The following is a 21,511-nucleotide window of genomic DNA, read 5'->3' on the forward strand; positions in this document are numbered from 1 at the left end:
CAAACATAATTTAACGTCCTGTGTTACAGTAGTCCAGAAAAAATGAAAATGTTTACAACGGAGATATGACACGCGAAACGTGATATTGCAAAGTTCTACTATTGGAAAAGTACAATAATTTGCAACCCCCCCCCCCCAAATGACATATCACTGACAAGCACCAGGCACTCTTTATTCAGAGAGATGTTACGTTTAAATCGGGTAAAATATTTATATGCAAGTTTCTGTTCGAAGCTAAACTAAACTATATACTTGTATACAGTATACATATTTGAAATAATAATATTCGTTTTTAACTTTAAAAATGGTAATTAAAAATTAAGGTTTAAAGAAATAAGATGTTTTGCAGATTTTTTCCAACTGTTTCAAAACAAATCATTCTCAATTTATGTTGCATAAACTCATCTTAGAAAGATCATCCCAGATACAATAAAATAGAAATGTCTTACCTGAGATAGGTCAGTCCAGATTACATTGAAAACATCATCCTTTATAAAAGGTTTACTTAAGGCATCATGGGAAGACTTGTTTCGATATAAACGGATCCTCTCTATGTCGTCACTTTCCGCAATGTGATCAACTTTAGGTTCCTTTCCCCATCCATTCCCGGGAGGATCGATGTCGGAGAAATTCCTCAACAATTTATACATGATGGTAACGTCCATAGATAAAGATGATACACCAGTGTTGGGTCCACCTTAAAAATTATTTAACATACATAAGTTGTGCATTCTGCACTAGATTATATAGAAACAGTCGTTTTTTATGTAGTTACATTTTGCTTCACATCATTGATATATATAAATAGTCTTATGCAATATATTTTTTTTTTTATTTTTTCTTCTACATTTTCTTTAGGCCAAAGGTGTTTACAGTTAACTAAAACACTGCTTCAGATTATCTCTTGGTTTTGAAATATAATGGGAAAGTATATAATTTATCATTTTTTAGGCCTAACATTACCCCCAAATCCCAGACATTGAATTATAATATTTTACCCGCAGATTTTGAATTTTGTTTTCCCTCTGAAGAATCTTTCACTCATTTGAAGACTCAAGGACCCAAAGATTTTCAAATAATTTGTTTTCTTTATCCGGAAGAATATTACCCGAAGATACCCGACATAAAGAAAACTAATCATTTTTTTTTTAGATAAAATGGAAACTGTCCAATGTTTTTTTTTCCAATAAATTTGGAATCCCAATCAAAAGATGGAATGCAGAATAATGTGTTTGATCATAGCAAGAGCACATTTGGAGAGATTTTTAAAAATGTTTTATACAAATGCCATGTATAACTTTGATAGGAATAACTTGACCAAATTCAAAGAGTCATGGTCCAAACATTTGAAGCACTACTGCCCAAATATAATTGCCAATTAATATACATGTAACTTGTTCCGCTTTTCTTAAAAAAGATTCAATTCCCTAAATTCCGATGTAAATATAAACCTCTAATTTTACCCCTCAAGATAAAAAAAACTCATGACTTGATTGAATTTAAATAAGCACGAGGTATGGTTTTCAACATAACATTTTTTTTCCTTTAATCAGTGGCTCCTGGGAAGATAATACTAAAACGACATCATTCTTTACAACAGTTAACAAGAACAAAACGTTAACGGCTACAGTCAAATTAAAGCATTGGAATATTTAAAAAAAACTCACACTAGCTTGTATATAAAACAAAGATACATATCATACACCAAAAAGTTGTAGAAAATAAAAGCATAATATTCAACAATAAAGATTTAAAGATAGAAGTCCATTAAGTACCTTGAGGAGGGAAGAGAATCTCTAGTTGAGGTGGTAGGAATCGGAACTGTCCTGTCCTCATGTATGGTTCATTTTCTTTCAGAGTCTTTTCTAAGTCCTCTTTGGGGAAGAATTTATCAAAGCAGATTCTTACAGCATCAGTTGCAATTTGCAATAACTTTTGAATTTTGGCAAAATTATCTGAATAAGAAAAATGTACCTCCAGTGCTTTTTATGTGGAAAAATTATTAGTCATAAATACAATTACTGCAAATAACAAATTAAAATATCATTAAGTCCTTTCTCAAATATATCAAAGAAAACAAATGTAAAGCAGTCAAAATTACTTCTTTTAAGAATTTTACAAGTTTACACATGAGAAAAAAATGAAAGGTTTAGATTTGTAAAGTCAAGTGATTACATAAAATTAACAACAAATTTAAATAGTTGAGATACCTTTGGTAAGTAATCACTCTGTTCAGAACTTCCCAAACATGAAACTCTACAGGTCCCCATGGCTTGTGAAATTTCAGTTTTAATGCCATGTTCCTTTAATATGCAAATATTCAAATTAAATCAAAACTTTGTATTTTCGTCATAAATAATTATTTAAAAGTAGATGATGATACAAAAATGATATTTTGAATGCATAAGAGCTGAACTATGTGGAACAAGATGTGAATTATCACAATGTTTATGTGAATGACATCGATTTTAAGCAGTGCACATGAATGTTTCAATGGAATGCAATGGAATATTGCTTTTTGATAACGTCTTTCAATCTTATTGCTGAAAAAAACTCATGTACATTTAACATGGTTAAGACAGTGTAGTGACATCACTAAGGCCTCCGGTTTACCGATTCTGACAAAATTAGACTCAAAGTAGATTGTCTCCATTGTGTCCCCCACTTATCTGTGAGATTCACTAAACAAAGTAATATATATTAATTGTTAATATTGCTTTCATGAACTGTGTTCATTTTCTTATAGAGGCAACCAGTCTTTCAGGTCATTCTTTAACAAATATGTTAAAATTTGTTGTATTTTTGCTCAATTCCTAAACAACATTTCAACAATTCAATATAAGTCTATATGTATATGCTTTTTATTTTTAGTTGTCAAGTTTTAACCATATTTCCATTTTTTCAGTATTATACTGTATCCTTTTATCTTTTTCTTAAAGTTTGTTAATCCACCCAAGTATTAAGACCATGATTAAAAATTCATTCTGCAATCACTTTGAATATTACTTCTAAAGAACGTCCATTGGATAAGCTTAAAATAATTGAAATTAGGTCTGCATACATCTTGCCAAGACATACAACAGGCAACCTTCGATCCAGAATCAGCATTTTTACAACACATGTATATTCCCCCAAATATATTCCTTTAAAGTTTCCATGAGTCTCTTCTACGGGGAACAACAATTATAATAGATTACCTGTATCCAAAACTTTGTGACATCCTTTGATTTGATGATGTGCTTTTTCTCTATTGGACAGGAAGGACACTGAAAGATTGGCTTTGTAAATTCTGATTCGTTGATCACAGAACTTTCTTTGTTATCACAAAATCCTGTATCTTTGCATTTGAAAGCGAGACCAAATTTAGAATCTGCGTGGAATGTTTCAGAAAGAATATTCAATATATCGTCAATTTTCCTCTTTACTTGTTGAGATGTTGATTTATCAACTTCTCCTTCAAGTACAAAGACCTGTAACTGAATTTCTGTTGATGTCATACCAATCAGAATGTTTTGGTTCTCAAACAGGAATACAGCCACTGTTTGGTAAATACAAAGTTCATCACGATTTGAATTCAACTTCCATGGAATTTGCATGCAACTCGCTACAAGACGCTGGAAAATTCCAGCAGGAAGAACATCAAATACATAACAGAGAATGGAGGAGGCAGGGTATGATGCAAAGCTTTTTGCAGGAAATGGTCTCTTGTTCATGCAGGGAACATACCATTTGTTGTCACCTAATTTAGCCAAGAGGCCAAGTCTTTCCATGTAGAGCATGACATCGCCCTTGTGTTCAATAAAATCCTTATTCTTTATACTCTTTTTATTCCATATTGCAAACAACAACGTGTCACTCAATTCTCCAGTTTCGTTGAATCCATCCCATTCTGTTGCAAACTCCAATAAGTCCTCCTCTGCGTGGTTTTTATCAGTGATAACATTTTTGAATGCATCTGCAAACCACTGAACATCAAGAATGATTATCTCTCTAAGCAATTCTTGATTAAAATACAAAATTTCTCTGAAATCGTGGAAAAAAAGGAGCATGATATTAAGATCATCGATCGTGTCCATTTTTATTTCCTGTGGCAGTGCCTCATTGAAAGTTAACAGTATCTCTTTCCTTATTATCCTTAGGTATTTCTTCTCTTGGAAGAACTTTTCAAACATTGCCCATGAGAGTGGAAGCTTTTCAGCCCAATAATCAAGCTTTTGAACAGTATCAGCAATTGACCGTTTGATTTTCTTAATGCATTTATTGTCATGGAATCCTACTGCAAACATCATTGATTTGTCAAGATGCTTTTGCAATGACTTGTTCTTCATTTCCAAAGTCTTCCATACCTCACGGAAAAACTCTATTTTCTCCTAAAGAAATAAATGTGTATTTAAATATGCAAGATACATAATTAAAGCAAAAAACCCCATTTTAGGGCAAAAACCAAATTTCATATATGCTTTGGGCAGTATATATTTGGGAAGTTTACATGGAAATGATATCAACCTTTTCATTTGAATATAAATAGGGTTCAACTACAGTACAATTTGAGATACAATAATGTTTTAAATATGATGTGTATATTTTACTAAAAGTTTTTTGAGACATTATAACTATTTATAATTAAACAATGTATACATTCAATTTTTCAAGTATAAAGTGGAGTTTTTTTATACGAGTTTATGTAAAAACTTAATAAATTTCTCAATTCAAAGAAAACAACATTTTATACCTTTTCTGACTTTTTTTCAGCATGAGTAGCGACCAGTATCACAGGGGCCTTTTCACTGCTGTATTGATGAATGGACTTGGCCCAAAATGTGAGATAATCTTCATAAAATGAAAAAAAAAATAAAATGTTTTTAAGACAGACTATGCACTAAGATAAATAATGATTTGATACATACAAGTATATCATTTCTAAGTTTAATTCAATAACAAACAGGTATATCAACAGTCAAATTCATCATTTTAAAGTTCTATGGTCGATGCATTGACCGTCTTTTCATCCTAATTGTTAGGCCACTCACTGTTAAGTATTTCTCATCTGTGTGTAGGCCAACATAGAATTTTGAAATGGATGCTGTCTACACATTTCTCAAATATTGTATTAAACTTCTTACAACATTTAAAACAAAATATTTTTAGGATGGATATAACAGTTGAATATCTGTTTTGAGTGCATGAAGCTTGGCAACTATATGTCCTGGTAGTCGAAAATCTGTGATTTTATTATAACACATTATGAGAACAGCAAAATGGACTCATTTGAAGTTTTAAATTACCTACAAATTAAACTTTTTATCATTTTCTTTCATTCTCTTTTTCAAAATGGCAGTGAATCAAAAATACGTTTTCTCGTGTTTACATAAAGATCATGCTTCGATACATTTTAATTTAGCAAGATTCAGTCATATAACATCATGAAACGTATTCATTTCTAAAATATAAGGTTCATATGTTTCTTTCATAAAAATAGCTTTTCTGTTTTTCACTTGTTCAGAAATTATGACAGGTTTGCGTGGCCAGTGGTTAGAGTTTCATTCAAGTTTATTGTAAGGAGTCGTCCTTTTTCGCGAAAATTTGATGACATTTACAAACAAGTGGGACTCGTGGTTTTGAATCAAAACATTTGTTGATATGTATCATGTAACAACTCTGCCACTTCTAATTTTTTTTTACAAAAAGATTTTGCTCAAAGGCCCCAAGTGCCGAGCAAGGACAAATTTTAAAGCATCATAAAGGTTTTCATTTCTAAACATATGATTGAAAAATTCAATATATAGTTAAGCAACATATAATCAATCATTTATTAAGGCAGAATTTTTAATACATAGTATGTAACTTCTTTCGCATCTTTCACATATAATTAAGAAAAAATCAACTTGGAGGATATATTCAATACTCTCTGAGAGTATATGCCATATAATGTAATAGTGTCAAACCTCTGTGAGTCCATCCCTGGAAAATGGAGCCTGCTTGGCTACACACTTCCTCTCCAACCTGGTCATCAAACGTCTTCTCCATATTGAGCACCAGAATGAAGAAGGCCCGGGGACTCAGAAATATCTGGTGTGAGGCATAATATGCACATTGTCCTGCAAAGTCGAGAATAGTGATCTTTTTTTCTGGAACAGCAAAATCGTCTTCTGAAAACTGTAAAATTCCCAAGCCTTTCAACCCCCCCTTTTCATGTTTTTTAACTACTCTCTCTTTTTCATCTATGGCAGATCCCTGTTCGTTTTTGTTAATTGAGTCATTCTCTGCACTGTTACGTTTTTGTTTTAATTTTTCATAAACTTCTTCGCTACTTGTAATTTTGATATCCTCTTGTTCATCAATATCAACAGCTTTTCTGTATCAGTTAGCTGTATAGAAATTCTGGGACAGTTTGGTGTCGTGTTGTTTCATCAATTTTAATCTGAAAGCGCTGTTTCAGATTTGATAAATTTACTACAAGGAGAAAATTTTCATTCATTAAAACTCTCTCTCTCTCTCTCTCTCTCTCTCTCTCTCTCTCTCTCTCTCTCTCTCTCTCTCTCTCTCTCTCTCTCTCTCTCTCATTCATTAACATTTTAAGGATAGATGATACAAACTTTCGTCATGAAATTTTTAAATAACAACTTGCCATGTTTTAATAAGTAAATGGACAAGTTCCACCATAGTATCAATTTCTGTTTATGTTTATACAATGTATATGTAAATGTACATGTTACCATAAAATTGAACATTACCTTTGATTGTGTCTGATACATCGAAAATGTCAGATTGAAGCTCTATCCCTCTCGTAGATTTCACATATTTTTTAACCTTCTTCACACTTATTCCCTTTAATCTCTCTAACAATGTTGTTTTCCCACTACCAGCACAACCAATTATCATCCCAGAGGTGTGGTACATAGTCCTTTCTCCTTTCTTCAGATTTTCAATGAAAACCTTTACTGAGTTCTCCCCCCTCATTATGACCTGCATTGGTATGCCAACTGAAAAGAAAACAACATATCTTAAGACTGGGATACAAGCTTTTAATGATTGAATTTTCTTTTCCAGGTCTTAGATCAAACGTTAACACATGTGTTAAAATCATACTGAAAGAAGCAATTTTTCGAGTCCAGTGGTTCTAGAGAGGATTTTTGTTCAATGCATTTTAATCTAAAACTCCCAAATGTACTCTATTTCATTAAGTTTCTTCATAAGTTTCAGCTTTTCTGATCAAGTTGTTCTATAATTTTTCAAACCCAAACAGTTTTGCTTTTTCATGAATACCTACTATTTTAAAAGAGGTTTGGTCCTTCCTTTTAACAATTCAAATTGCCTTATTATACCTACCTAGATAAAAATTAGCCAAGTAGTTCTGAACAAGAAATTGTGAATGTGAAATGATTATATACAGACAAATGAAAGGAAGATGGAAAATGGATAGTCAAAAGATCACTTACGCTTTCACCTGAAAATAAGTATATTAAGTAATGCACAAAAAAGTAAAACAAGTGTATAATATGCAAAAAAAATTATTCAAGTCATTTTACCCTCTTCCCTTTTTTCTGTGGACTTGTTTCAGTGGAAATACTCAATCGTGCTCAATATATTCGTGATATTTTTTGTCGGCGATTTTCTGTTTTGTATCTATTCAATTTTTATATAGTCTTGGGAACGTGCTTTCCCTACACTATAAAGCCCACTTAATCAGCAGATCTAGACATAAAAGCTTATTTAGGACATTTTCGACCTTGTAATTCTCAGGATTTTTAAGACTTTTTTAAGATTTACAATGTCTCAATCATTCCAAATTAATCTGGGGCTAAATATCTAATTTTCCAAAATCAAACTTTTATGCAAGTTAAGCTTAACAAAATAAAGTATTATGTATCATAGGAAAAATAAAAGATAAAAAAGAGAGATACATGTAAACAGGTAGGAAGATGACATATTATTGCCCTATCAAAATAGCTTCGTAATGTATTATACTAGTAATTTGCCCAGTAAAAAACAGTTATGAACAGAAACCTACATTTGCTAAATGCAGCATCATGTATAGATGTATCCTGCCATGTAGGGTGGGTGAAAATATCCTTTCCAAGTTTTTCTATCAACCGTTCTGTTTGTTGTGGTGATAACCAGCAAAAAACTTCATTTTCTTTCTTTGGATAAGCCCAGGATCTACAGTACTCAGCTATGTTGTCTTTGTCTGCCCAAGTTAGAAATATATCTACAAATTGTGGATCTCTTGCAAATCGAAGAAAACTGGTGTGTCTGAACAATTCGCAAGAAAACATGACTTCATAATCTTTTTGTTGCAAAATTGGTTCGTATTCATCTAAACTGACAAGAATGGATTCCTTTTTTATCTTTTTAAATTTGGAAAATTTGGCAACAGTATAAAACTTTTTCTTCCACTGTTCTTCATTCAGATTTATTTTGCATGAATGACAAAGTAGAAGGCACTTTAAAACTGCATCTAGGTCTACAAAATAAAGAGACACATATAAGAACTTACCTTTTTATAAGTTAAAATAAAATAACAAATAGTGCTTGTACGTGTAATGTCAAAAGTAAATTATAAAAAAGCTCATATAACAAAACCACACCTTTTCCTTAACCTTTTCTTTTAAATTTCTGTATTAAAAATTCATTTTTAAATAAACTGGTCAACAATTTTGACCCCTACCATCATTGGCCTTCAATTATTAAATTGACCTCAGGCCTGGCATAAATATGTCAAATGTTGATACAAACCTTTTTTCTTGTGAATTGCATTAAACATCATCTCTACGTCTTTAATATTGTGTCTTCCATGATCAGTAGAGGTGACACATTCCTCACACAAGGGAACCTCACACTGCATACAGAACTTTGAACACGCACCTCTAGGATGTCTGTTACAAATTACATTCTCCAGAGGAAGGCCTGTTATGATAAGATTATATACACATATGAACGGAGTCTTCACATAAAACAAAACAGTCATAAATGTCATTGCTGGACTTAAGAGGCAGCAATTGACCAGAAAGTGCACAAGGGGAGATCAATGGGACACAATGCTCTTCAAAATAATAACAGTCTAGTTTTTTTCTCCTCGGGGATTTTACCCTTCTTTATCATATGAATTATAAAAAATATGACTATAGGACATAAATGATCCGCCCAGAGTTCATTCATTACTAATGCAACTTAAATATCTAAAAGAATTATTTATATATCTGTATGAGGTTTATGAAAATTAGCAAAGCTGTTTATTAAAAACTGAGTTCAAAAAACATTAAATAATAAAGTCAAACGTCACTCGGAAGGTCAAGACATAAAATATCAGAAATGTTATAAAAGGAAGCAGTGTTGCAACCACTATTGAAATAATTATATCAATAGTGATTGAGAGTGCATTTCAATAGCAAACATAGTTAGTAACCACTATTGAAATAATCATTTCAATAGTGGTTGAGAGTGCATTTCAACAACAAACATAAACAGTAACCACTATTGAAATACGACCATACGCAACAAAGCAGTGTACCAAATTTAGTGTCTGTCTTAAGACACTGAACAGCGAATGCCGTCCTATGTCCTGAGTAATACCCCCCTCAGGGGAGTTATTTGTCTGTCTAGCAAAATATACTTTATAAAAGATATTGTGTAATTACATGAAATATACACTGTACCAACCCACCAACATCAATAACTGAACCAAGAAATGGAACAAAAAGTCAATATGGTATTTACTAATGATTCAAAGACACTGTATATCTTATTTTAATGATAAGTTATTTCTAAGAATGAAATAAAAATGACAAACAGCCAACATGGCCAAATGTAAATCTTTAACCCCATACCTTTCCTATAAAAAACCTTATAATGGACCCATCATTAACCTATAAAATAGCATCATCCCTAACGCATAATGGGGGCAACCCTAATTAAAGTATAATGGGAGCGTCGTTAACCTATAAAATACCATCATCGCTATCCTATAATGACAACATCCAACCATTTATAGGCCCCCTTCTAGAGGCACTATTTTGACCAAATATAAATGTACATTACATGGGAATCTTTGTGGAAATGAGTGAATATTGGACATATTAAAATTCTTCTATATTTTATTTATAAACTTCATTCAGCATATTTTCATCAAATTCTCTTACTCTCGTAAATATATATTAATTTGGGTATGAACATCTTAGTTATGGTTTGTAATCTCTTGTAAAACGACTTTACTACATGTATATGATTTGCAACTACACAAAACAGATTTACAATAATTTTTCTTTAATGACTTTATCATTAAAATCTAATTGAAGTTTATTAAATCACAGACATCTGATATTTTTAAGCAGAACACTTAAATAAACTACAGCGTTACTTACCAGTCAGAGAGTCTGTATCTACCACTCTGTATATGTTGACTGTGTTGTTGTTCCATGACCCTACCCACAGTAGGTGTGTGTCATCATCATTATAACTCAGGCCGTATGGTCTGTCTATCCCGTGTTGTTGTGACTGTATCTCTGTCAGATAGTTACCCTTACTATCTAACATCTGTACTGACCGGGTGATAAAATCACACACCAGAATGTGTGACAGCGCGTCCGTACAGATTCCTAGTGGCCGTAGTCGTGATCCTGATGGAGGACCTGTGTAAGAGAAACGGTATCTACCGTCACGATCTGTCACCACTACAGCAAGACGGTACCAGTCAGACACAATAATATCTCCATTGTGGTTCTCTGTGATGTAGTTAGGTTCTTTATACAGTTCCTGACCTGTGTTGTCGTTCTGTATGGTCTGGATGTTTTCTCCTGTGGAGTTATACCGCAATATCTTGCCTGTCTCTGCATCACGTCTATACATCCCGACCAGCAGGTCTCCAGTGGAGGGGGAGCTGTAGACACACTGTGGTCTCCATGGTGCGGTGTTGTACTGTTTTATCGTAGTCTTTTCTTTATTCTCTGAAGACAGTTTATTGATGTTTTTCTCCCTGTCTATGTAGATTAGGTCACACTCACGGTTCACAGTGTGTCCTCCATAACCACTACCTATATCTGTCACACGATCTAGTTCTTTGCCTTTAGTGTTTGTCAGTATAAGATTGCCTTCACTATCACTGATCCAGACCCGGTCTGTAGACACGTGGGAAATGTGACGACGACGTCTACCACCTGGCACTTTGATAGATTTCTGTAACACTGCTCTATACATCATATACCGCAGACATCAATTTCATTTTTATCTTGTGGCTTTATAACAGAATTCCATGTTGATTTCCTCAGTCAGGGAGATCTCTTTGTAAATTACAACATTGTGTCAATGATATCTACGACAAAAATACCTCAACATTTATAAAAGATAATGTTTTAAATGAACAATTTTTCACCTAATTAATATTATTATCAAAATGTAGATCATTAAGGTAGTCCGATCCTGAGGCTCTGAAAATCAACCATTGAGTGATGGAGAATGGTGAAAATGAAGACGTCACAATGACTTCTCTAAATTCTCCAAGTTATGTGTATCATAGGCGTCGGAACCGGGGGGGGGGGAGGGGGGAGGGGGGCAAATATATACTTAGTATAGACATTGAACATTACTGGAAGGTTTAGTCCCCTCCTTACCACAGACCCGTTGCAGGATAGGTTAACAAGAGGCCCATGATCCACATCGCTCACCTGAGCATTGTGGCTTGGAATAAAATAGAAATTGGTTTATTATTGAAAAGTCTAAATCCAAAAATAACCTTTGACCAGTTATGGCTTTACTATTCTTGAGAATATGATTTGTAAAGAATTTTCCTATATATTTCTATGTAAAACTTTGGTCGGCCATTGTGGCCCCGCCCTACCCCCGGGGGTCATCATTTGAACAAACTTGAATCAACACTACCTGAGGATGCTTTCAAATAAATATGATCAATTATGGCTTTGTAATTCTTGAGATTTTTAAGGAATTTTCCTATATATTTTTTTGTAAAATTTTGGTCGACCATTGTGGCCCCGCCCTACCCCCGGGGGTCATGATTTGAACAAACTTGAATCTAAACTACCTGAGGATGCTTCCATATAAGTTTGATCAATTATGGCTTTGTTATTCTTGCGGCGAAGATTTTAAAATAATTTTCCTATATATTTTTATGTAAAACTTTCAAATTGGTCGGCCATTGTGGCGCCGCCCTACCCCCGGGGTTCATGATTTGAACAAACTTGAATCTATACTACCTGAGGATGCTCTCATATAAATATGACCATTTATGGCTTTGTTTTTCTTGAGAAGAAGAGTTTTAAATAATTTTCCAATATATTTCTATGTAAAACTTTGGTAGGGCATTGTGGCGCCGCCCTGCCCCCGGGGGTCATGATTTTAACAATTTATAATATGTACACTACGCAAGGATGCTTCCATATGAGTTTCAGCTTTCCTGGCCCAGTGGTTCTTGAGAAGAAGATTTCTAAAACATACCACTAAATTTTTATTAATCCCCAATTATCTCCCCATGAATGAGGGCGTGGCCCTTCATTTGAACAAACTTTATTCCCTTTCACCAAGGATGTTTTGTGGCAAGTTTGGTTGAAAATGGCCCAGCGGTTCTTGAGAAGAAGTCAAAAATGTGAAAAGTTTACAGACAGACAGACAGCTAGACGGGCGCCGGACAAAGTGTGATCAGAAAAGCTCACTTGAGCCTTCGGCTCGGGTGAGCTAAAAATGGGGTAAGTGGTGGTGTTTGAAAAAAAAGTTTGGTATTGAAGTTCGAACTAATCCCCCCAACCCCCCTCCCTTTCCCCTCGTGTTTGGGAAATGGACATTTCCCGCTCTTTTGTTTTGAACGTGTATTTTTTTTTACACTTAGCCCCCCCCCCCCTTTTTCAATTTGCTTCCAACGCGAATGTGTATTTATTGTTTCTTAAAACATGTAATACTTCATCTTTAAAATTAATCATATTATTTAATAAAACATTGGTAAATTTCAAATATTTTTAGGAAATGCAAATAGAACTACCTGCAGCATATTTTCTTATTGAAAATTGATCACTCTATGAGTCTATGTACATTTTAAGAATAAAAATCATAGGTATCCAGACTTTTGAAGAAAATTGTTTGATAATTTTACTTATTCGGAACTTTCGTTTCAACTATTTCCTTCGATCATTTAGTAGAACGGCCAACCATATATACCGTTATTTATTTACTTCCTGTTCACAAATCTAAATAAGCATTTTAAAAAATCATCTTCTATGTGATAAAATTAAAACACCGTGTTTACCAATTATCATCAGAAGTTCCCTGTAGTATCATGTTTTGGTAACAGTAAACAAATCCTTTCTTTATGCTGAGTTGATTTTAACTTTCGTTTCCACTTCGTCTCCAGGGCTCTGTTTACGTCGGGCTTTTCATTGCTTATGGCCTTGTCCTACGGGTTTGTACACATCGATCCGTTTCATGTGCAATACGCACGGGATCATTTAACCCATAATGTAGTGCCAAAATATGTTATCTCAATAACCTTAAGTTTAATCATAAAGGAATATTTGTAGCTCCATTTACCGGTTTAAATACTAGAGGCTCATTGCAAGGTAACTGTTATGGGTCAGAATAACCCTAAATGCCAGCAAAGATCAATCACACAGTTTAAACTTAACAACAATTTATTTACAGTAATAGTACAAACTTAGCAAAAATCTAAAAATACATACATCAGAGTGTCCGTTGATGCACACAATGTCCCAGTGAAATTATATCCCAGTAATACCTCAATGATGCTTATACGACAATTTCTCTATGCATCGAATTGACAGGGTATTTATACAGTATCATAAATCTAGAATATTCTAGAAATTGTTAAAACATGATATTACTGGAACAATCTGGACATACACAAAATTCAGGAATGTTCTAGAAACAATGACCGAACATATTGACCACTCTGGAATGTTCAAGAAACTTAATGTTACTAATTATATACAAGATGAAACAATACAAATACAACACATCTCACAACAGTAAACTACAGAAATTTTTTGTTAGGGATAATCATTATCATATCTATTATCTCTTAATTAGAATTTACGCGTTACGAAAATTTACACTGTAAAAAGTTAAGACTACAAGAATGTATCTGTTCCCCTTAATTCTCGCTAAGGTACTCAGGTTAATAAAGTTAGCAGTTATTAAGTAATCAAAAATACTCATAAAAGTTTCTCTGATTCCACAGAGTTATATAAATTTATCCACAGCATTTCAATAAAGTTAAAGATTAAGGTTAATCTTATTATATAGGGAAAGTTGTCAAATCTCAGATATTTTTTCAGAAAAGGCGGATTGGAATATCAGCAATGTATTTCTAATTGCAAATTGAGCAACAAATATATTTGAGGTTAAAAAATGATAGGTATCCAGGCATTAAGAGAAACTGTCATGGTTTTTATACTTATTTTGTATTTTTTTGTCCTGTATTTCAGTCATGTATTCTACAACACATAGTATACGTAACAGGCTTTTGCTATCATTGCAATACACCACAAATCACTTCTTATTTCATATCATGCTATAAGCATCGGTATCTAAGGCTGGATTCAATAAAAATCTTATTTCTCTAAAACTGTATTATTTTTTTCCTTGAATACGAGGGTCGTTCAATAAATAATGCAACATGTCATCTAAAAGTAAGAAAAGTACGTAATACATATTCTTAATAGTTTCAATCCCTAAAGGCATTTCCTGTTACCAGTTTCATGTGTCTTAAGTCTTTAATCCATGAACAGAAATCCTCAGCATACTTCTCTTTAGGGATACCCCAAAGACACTGAGAAATTTCATTTCCCATGGCATATCTGACATTGTAAAATTTCCTTTGATTGTTTTCAAGTGTTTTGGGAATGCAAAGATCTTACAGTGGCTGCGATTAAACTAATATGGGTCATTGCAATTGAAAAGTCCTGTATACTTTCTTTTCTTCAGAATTTTATTTTTTCTCTCAGATTATATCCAACTGTATTGTTTAGCACAGGAAAAATTCCATGGTCACCGAGTTTTGGACTTCCTTTGCAAAAAATCTGTTCAACTTTCCTGTATGCGATTTGAAGATAAAACTTACTTGCTAGTCCTTCATTTGGATGCATGTTGATTTTTTAATGGACCTCTTTAAATACATGAAAACATAAAACATGTTTGCAGCCATTACTTCTCTTTATCCTAATTAAATGACACCCTTTTCTTTGATTCCTCATTTTTTTTATCATTAATCATATTTTACGACTATAATAAGAGCACCAATGTCTCGTCATACATTAAGCAAGTTTATCAATTCTTCAATTTTGTTTAAAAATATGTTTTTAAGTAAACCGTATGCACATTTAACGAATATTCTCTTTTGGACATTTGTGAGAAATTGGGCACCTATCTGATTGAAATATTGTTATATGGTGTTCCTTTGTCTGAAATCTATAAAATGCTGTGACGATTTAATGAGAAGTATTTTAACAATGTCTTTCCATGTAAATAAAGCATTTTCAAAATACATGTGGCAAATAAAGTCGATATTTTGTGATGTCCCCACAAATTTCAAGTGACCATATTGACTGTTATATTTGAACCCTTGTTTTTTTTCTTCTGAATTATTGAATCCATCTGAAAAGGTATACAGCCTTGAAGATTATTTTTTTTCCACTTATAAAAATGTTATCTTAAGTATGAGGTTTGCGGCGATTTATGTAAAAAGCGCAGTTTTCAAATACGCACTTATTTTCATCTTCTTGGCGGAGATCATTTATAAACAGTTTTCAGCTCAGTGCAGTGACCATGCTTACTTTAAAAAAGAATTTCTTTGCGAAGACACAATGGAAATTCGTGGGGTTTTCTGTGTTTAGTAGATCTTAAATAGAACTTTTCAAATATGAAAAAATAAAATCAAATGCCTCAACATTTATTATGATATACTGAGTATTGCATTACTTATTGAACGACCCTCGTAGAGTACAAATGTCAACTTTTATAAGACCTTTTCTAAGATTTCAAAAAAGATGTCATAAGATCAAGAGCTAAATGGGTCGAGGATGGGGAGAAACCCACAAGATATTTTTGCAATTTGGAAAAGCGTAATTATTTAAATAAAACTATCAAAAAACTCGAACTTGAAGAAAACTGTATTATCTATGATCAAACAAAAATACTTGAAGAAGTAAAAATTTCCTACCAAAACCTATACGCAAACAAGGACTCTGAACTTTTAGAGTTAGATCTTGAAAATATTATTCAAAATCATGATGTTCCAAAATTAGATAAACACATCTCAGAATCAATAGAAAAAAAATATCTGAAGATGAAATCCTTGAAGTTTTAAAAAATATGAAAAACAATAAGTCCCCAGGAAGTGATGGATATACAGTTGAATTTTTTTTAATTTTTCTGGAGGGATTTGAAAAAAATTATATGTCAGTCAATAAACTGTATTTTTGTAAATAAGATGCTCCCTGTTTCTCAACGATTGGGAATTATCTCATGTTTGCCAAAGGGAGACAAACCTAGACAATTTTTAAGAAACTGGCGACCCATTACTCTACTAAATGTGGTTTACAAATTAATTTCAGGGTGTCTAAGTTTTAGAATTAAATCCACATTAGATTATCTTATTTCAGACACTCAGTCAGGTTTTTTAAAAGGAAGATACATTGGAGAGAATACCAGATTTATTTATGATTTAATGGAATATTCTGACCGAAAAAATATACCTGGATTACTTGTGCTGATTGATTTTGAAAAAGCTTTTGATTCTATTTCTTGGACTTTTATATATAAAGTACTAAAATATTTTGGCTTTGGTGAATATATAATTGAATGGATCAAGATTCTTAATACAAAATTTATGGCTTCTGTGTTACAACGTGGGTTTTTATCAAAAAAAATTGATATACGCGGGGCTTTCAATAAATAATGTCATTGGGGCTCAGAAAGAAGCAAAAGACGCTTTTCAATGATTAAGTCGCAATGATTTTACTTAATATTCTCTTTAAATTAAAACATATGTCCATAAATTTTTTTTATCCAATTTCTGATTGTTTTTAGAACTCATTTTTGGGAATGACCCTTAGTATACTGGAAAATGACAGATCCAATGATATCCTGGACTTGTTTTTTCCTTCTGAAAGGTGTTTTTTTTTAAAGTGTGGAAATAGAAGCAAGTTAAAAGGTCAAAGATCTAAAAATATTGTTAATGTGAAAAAACATGAACTTTCTTTTTATCCCGAAAACCCCTTTGCTCTTGAGGGAATGCGGGTTTGGACGCTGTCATGAAGAAGTTCAATGTAGTGGATTCCTGATTCTGGGTCCTTCCTCTAATAAGCCTTCCGATTTCTTTGCAAAAAAACTGCTTTGTAGACACCTTCAGATATTAAACTGTCTCTTCGAGTACGAATTTGAACAATAATACCACTCATATTTAAGAAAATTGCATAATAATCTTGTTTTGTGCTCTTGCAGACCTTTGCTCTTGACAGACCTTCGCCGTTTTTATCAAGTACATCTTATGTTAAATTTTGTTTTAATGGTTTTAAGTAATAGATTCATGTTCCAATATCTGTCTGAATAAAATACAAACGTTGATTACTAAAATTACTGATATTTTAAAGTAATTGTTAAGACTTTGGTACAGGCTGTCGTTTTCACTCATTTTTCAAAATACAGGGTGACCTTAGAGAACCAAGCTTAATTACTGTCAAACGTTTCTTAAAAACAGTGTAAACTACTCCCGATATGATGTCTATCAAATTTGCTATGTGTCTTAAAGTCATTCATACAAGATCAAATATTATTTGTTGAAATTTGGCAAACAGTACATAAGTTGTTATAATTTTTGTTGGCAAGGAGAGTACCCATTTTTGATGCCCATTATATAATTTTTTATCATTGAAATCCACCCGGTAATTTGTCCATAAAACAGGCATCGGTTGCTGTAAATATCACATATTTCAGTGAATATTTCTTTGGGATTTTTTCACAAGTTTTACAGCAGCTTTAATGTAGCTTTTATTTTCACTTTTGTTTACTGATTCTTTAACATTCATTTATAATGCAGTGTCTCGAATAGCCCTTGTTTCCCAGCTTCTCACGATAAAACTATGTGATGAAACGTGGTCACATAAACTGTTATAAATTTATTAAAGATTCAATAATGAGAGAAAGTCAAGCTTTATGTCATATGACTACTATGTTGTATGTCATCGAGCTAATGACATTATTTATTGAACGCCCCTCGTATAGAGAGAGGATGTAAACAGGGTGACCCAGTCGCACCATATTTGTTTCTCCTGTGTGCCGAAATTCTAGCAATCTTGATCAAACAAAATAAAGATATAAAGGGTATTATGATACATGATAAAGAACATAAAATAAGTCAGTACGCTGATGATACATCTCTTGCTCTTGATGGTTCACCTAAATCTTTATTCGCTGCCTTGGATACCTTAGATTTTTTCTCAAAAATATCTGGTTTAAAAGTTAACAGCTCTAAAACAAAAAAGTTTTCAAGTCAGATCAGGTCTTTCATCATCCTAGATGGAAACTCGATTGGGGTTCCACAACTTTTAATTTATTAGGTATTAACTTTTCAGTTGATTTAGAAAAAAATTCAAATTTAAATGATTCCAAAAATATAAAGCATGCTACAACACTGGAAAACAAGAATTCTAACACCAATAGGTCGAGTCACTGTTGTAAAATCTTTAATTATTCCAAAATTAAATAATTTGTTCATATCACTCCCAACTCCTAAAGGGGAGATACATGTAATATCATCATTATGCAAAGATATTTTTGAATTTATTTGGCATGCAAAATGCGATAAGATTAAACGTGCAGTTTTAACTCAAGATTATCAGCATGGAGGATTAAAAATGGTTGACATAAGCAATTTTATAATGTCTTTGAAATGTTCTTGGCTAAAAAGGCTAATAGTAGGCCATAAACCTTGGGTAGATATCTTTGAAGCTATAAATGGTGCAGACTTTGTTAAAAAATTAATTGATTTTGGTGATGCTTTTATTTCTGAATGTGTTATACCCAAAAACAATTGTTTTTGGCAAGATGTTTTTAAGTCTATGCTTAATGTTATAGAATCGTTTGATAGAAAATTCTACATAGAAAATTTTCCTAATATTCCTGTGTGGTACAATTCAAACATTAGAATTGGCTCAAAAACACTGTTTATGAGCTCAATATCAAAGTACATAAACACTATTGGAAGCAAGGGTTTACTTAAGAGATCTTCTACTCCTTATATACCAATGTATTATAAATCTTTTCTTTTGCAAAACAGATGTACTAAAACTATATATGAACAGTTAAATGTTAATATAATTATTCCTACTTCTGTAGAGAAATGGAATTTAGATCTCAGTCATTATGGTATTGAGATATGTGTGAAGGATGTTTTTAATGCTTGTTTTAAGACTACCAAAGACTCTTCAATCCAATGGCTACAATATAGAATTCTTCACAGAATTTTACCGATAAATATTATTTGAAAAAAAATCAATGTTATGTCATCTAATAGCTGTTCTTTTTGTGAACATCATATTGAGACAATACAACATGTATTTATTAATTGTGAAAAGGTTTACTCAGTATGGAGTGATCTTAGTATGCAAATTTATCAAAGAACTTCAAAAAGAATTGGTTTTAATATGTTATTAACATTTTATTAGGTGAACTTCCATTGTCTAAACGCAACAAAATTGTAAATTTCTTGATCATGTATACAAAACAATATATTTTTTCATGTCTTAAAAAAGGCAAAATGCCAAACCTCTTGGAACTTCTCTTTCACTTATACAATAAATATAGAGTTGAAAAATATATTGCGAGCCAAAACTTGGAAATTCAAAAGTTTGATAATACCTGGCAAAACTGGAAATGTTTATTTGAAAATCTCATTAAGATATAGACTGTTAGAATATGTGACACTTTTTTCAGTTATATTGATATGTATGTATATAAATATATCTCTCTTTTTTCTATCTACAAATAAGAACAAAGATAAACACCACTTACCAAAAGGAATGAGTGTGAGTGAGAAAGTGTGGGCAAATGGAAATGAAAAAATGCTTGTTGTAATATCTTTGTAATAAGACGAAACAAGAGGCCCAGGGGCCACAGCGCTCACCTGAGCACATCAGCTAGGAAAAAACATCAGATCAGAACTGAAAGTTAATTTAAGTTGGGGGGGGGGGGGCTTGAATTTTAACCCCCAAGGGGATCATAATTTGAACGAACTAGAATCAACATTACCTGAGGATGATTCCATACAAATATTATCTTTCCTGGCCCAGTGGTTCTTGAGAAGAAGATTTTTAAAGATTTTTCCTATATATTCCTATGTAAAACTTTGATCGGCCATTTTGGCCCCGCCCTACCCCCGGGGGTCATGACTTGAACAAACTTGAATCTACACTACCTGAGGATGATTCCACATGAGTTTCATCTTTCCTGTTTCAATGGTTCTTGAGAAGAAGATTTTTTAAGATTTTTCCTATATATTCCTATGTAAAACTTTGATCGGCCATTTTGGCCCCGCCCTACCCCCGGGGTCATGACTTGAACAAACTTGAATCTACACTACCTGAGGATGATTCCACATGAGTTTCATCTTTCCTGGCCCAGTGGTTCTTGAGAAGAAGATTTTTAATGATTTTTCCTATATATTCCTATGTAAAACTTTGATTGGCCATTTTTGCCCCGCCCTACCCCCGGGGGTCATGACTTGAACAAACTTGAATCTACACTACCTGAGGATGATTCCACATGAGTTTCATCTTTCCTGTTTCAATGGTTCTTGAGAAGAAGATTTTTTAAGATTTTTCCTATATATTTTCTATGTAAAACTTTGATCGGCCATTTTGGCCCCGCCCTACCCCCGGGGGTCATGACTTGAACAAATTGGAATCTACACTACCTGAGGATGATTCCACATGAGTTTCATCTTTCCAGGCCCAGTGGTTCTTGAGAAGAAGATTTTTAATGATTTTTCCTATATATTCCTATGTAAAACTTTGATCGGCCATTTTGGCCCCGCCCTACCCCCGGGGGTCATGACTTGAACAAACTTGAATCTACACTACCTCGGATGATACCACATAAGTTTCATTTTTCCTGGCCCAGTTGTTCTTGAGAAGAAGATTTATAAAGATTTTTCCTATATATTCCTATGTAAAACTTTGATCGGCCATTTTTGCCCCGCCCTACCCCCGGGGGTCATGACTTGAACAAACTTGAATCTACACTACCTGAAGATGATTCCACATGAGTTTCATCTTTCCTGGCCCAGTGGTTCTTGAGAAGAAGATTTTTAAAGATTTGTTCTATATATTCCTATGTAAAACTTTGATCGGCCATTTTGGCCCCGCCCTACCCCCGGGGGTCATGACTTGAACAAACTTGAATCTACACTACCTGAGGATGATTCCACATGAGTTTCATCTTTCCTGGCCCAGTGGTTCTTGAGAAGAAGATTTTTTAAAAATGCCAATAATTTTTC

The 21,511-nt window shown here is 33.0% G+C and overlaps 1 protein-coding gene across 1 annotated transcript in view; it reads right to left on the minus strand.

The window, feature by feature from the left end:
- Nucleotides 1-11,201, minus strand: part of LOC134252711 (uncharacterized) — a 58,954-nt gene extending 47,753 nt beyond the window's left edge. Inside the window, exons 1-4 of the mRNA XM_062735219.1 lie at nucleotides 10,362-11,201; nucleotides 8,737-8,907; nucleotides 8,012-8,464; nucleotides 6,735-6,983 (exon numbers count right to left, since the gene is read on the minus strand). Coding sequence (XP_062591203.1) covers nucleotides 6,735-6,983; nucleotides 8,012-8,464; nucleotides 8,737-8,907; nucleotides 10,362-11,196 — 1,708 coding nt within the window. The 5' untranslated portion in view covers nucleotides 11,197-11,201. The remainder of the gene's footprint in view (nucleotides 1-6,734; nucleotides 6,984-8,011; nucleotides 8,465-8,736; nucleotides 8,908-10,361) is intronic.
- Between the last annotated feature and the right edge of the window lie 10,310 nt (nucleotides 11,202-21,511).

The sequence above is a fragment of the Saccostrea cucullata genome, unplaced genomic scaffold, assembly GCF_032062105.1.
Source record: "Saccostrea cucullata isolate Sc308-1 unplaced genomic scaffold, CSIRO_AGI_Scuc_v1 ctg2058, whole genome shotgun sequence".
Classification (NCBI taxonomy): domain Eukaryota; kingdom Metazoa; phylum Mollusca; class Bivalvia; order Ostreida; family Ostreidae; genus Saccostrea; species Saccostrea cuccullata.